The 1,728-nt window shown below is 36.3% G+C and overlaps 1 protein-coding gene across 1 annotated transcript; it reads left to right on the forward strand.

Moving 5' to 3' along the window:
• Positions 1–4: 4 nt before the first annotated feature.
• Positions 5–1,597, forward strand: tmem70 (transmembrane protein 70). Its single transcript, XM_058751214.1, has 3 exons — positions 5–233; positions 804–903; positions 996–1,597. Exons 1-3 carry the CDS (start codon positions 33–35, stop codon positions 1,439–1,441), a joined length of 747 nt encoding a protein of 248 aa, XP_058607197.1. The 5' UTR covers positions 5–32; the 3' UTR covers positions 1,442–1,597.
• The last annotated feature ends 131 nt before the right edge of the window (positions 1,598–1,728 follow it).

Below are 1,728 nucleotides of genomic sequence, written 5' to 3' on the forward strand. Positions count from 1 at the left end.
TCTGAGGAAGTGGAAAAACTCCACATGATAAAATGTATCAGCTTGGGATTTTGCTGCGGTTTCGGCGTCTGTCAAAAATCCAGCAACAGATCATCAGAAACCTCGAAGTCGCTGTTCGTCCGACATTACACAACAATGGGAATATTTGCCACACTCATGCTCTACTGTTACGGAGGCAGGAACATTTGCTGCATGAGATCCGAAGGTCATTTTTGAAAGTCCATGCAAAAAAGGTACCTAATAGAAGACTACCAAATATGCCATTTGATGTTAATCTTTCTGTACAACGTACAATTGTTTATGTAGACTGTACATACCGGGACGACTGACTGGACTAAAAAAAAAACCTGCTTGTTATTTATTTATGTTTTCATCATTTGAATTAGCAGAGAAGAGTCCAAAAAAAAAAATAAAATACGTATTTTATTTTATTTATTTATCCAATTTTAATATATAAAACAATTTAAAAAATGAAAGCGTCCTGTCCTGTATAAACATATAAAATAATATGCACAAATATATAAAATGTAAATGTAAGAAAATGTAAATCCACATCATGTACATCCACATGACCTATTTAGGTGCTATTTAAAAAAAAAAAAAAAGATTACGACATTGTATTTATTGTGCTCGAAAAGCTTAAAAATGCACTTTTATGTTTCAAAATACAAGTGCATTCATTTTATTCTAAGGAAAAAAAAAATTAAACAATTTAAAATCAGCTACACTTTGAGAAGTGTTGTTTTTTTTTTCTTCTTTTTTTTTTCAGAAGTGCTACTCTTAATAGATTTGAATGTTTGTAGGTCCTGCCATATTGTGCTGTTAGGTGGTATAAACCCTTACCAGTCCAGCCCGAAGATGGAGAATTGATCTACACAGGCAACCTGGGAAAAGCTGTCCTTGGTAAATTACCTGGCATATAGAACATACACTATTTACACCTGTAAAACACCTCTGAAATAATCTAATGAGTTAAATTTGCTCTTTTGTTGTAGGTGTGAAGTTTTTCTCCTACTCCAGCAGCATGTTTAGTCTCTGTGTGATGCCATATGTCCTCATGAAAACAGGCATTGGTGTAAACAGCTTGGCACTGCAGGTGGCGTTTTGTGGCGTTATAGGTTTCTTCACATTTCTGACTCCTGTTCTCCTCCACTTGATCACCAAAGGCTATGTAGTGCGTCTGTACCACAACAAGGAGACAGACATGTACACGGCCATCACTTACAGCGCTCTTCTAGTGGAGAAACAGACTGTGTTCCATCAGAGCGATATCGTTATTCCTGATGTCAGTCGGATGTTCACCAGTTTTTATGCCAAGAAACACTCAATGCTGGTTAACCCAATGCTTTTTCCTCTGCCCCACGACTACAACCACCTCATGGGTTACGACCGGCCCTTCTCTTTTGACACAGATGACCTGGACAAACCAGATAAAAGTTAACTTGTCCAAGCTAAATCTGTCCTGTGTTAGTGGACAACCAAAATGTCTTTTCATCGTCATGGACTACTGTAATGTATTAAATATTGTCAGGCTGGCATGTCATCCAGTGTAGTTGTGATGCAACAAAAGTGTAAATAAATGAAAATTCATACTTACCATCTGCTCTCCCTCTCTAAATGACTTGCTTGTTTCATTATATTTTTTTATGGTTTTTTCTACTGTTCTACTAATCTACTATTTTCTAGTAGTTCCTTATTCTCACATCCAGTACTATTTATAGGGGAAAA

The sequence above is a fragment of the Onychostoma macrolepis genome, chromosome 02 (genome assembly GCF_012432095.1).
Source record: "Onychostoma macrolepis isolate SWU-2019 chromosome 02, ASM1243209v1, whole genome shotgun sequence".
Classification (NCBI taxonomy): Eukaryota; Metazoa; Chordata; class Actinopteri; order Cypriniformes; family Cyprinidae; genus Onychostoma; species Onychostoma macrolepis.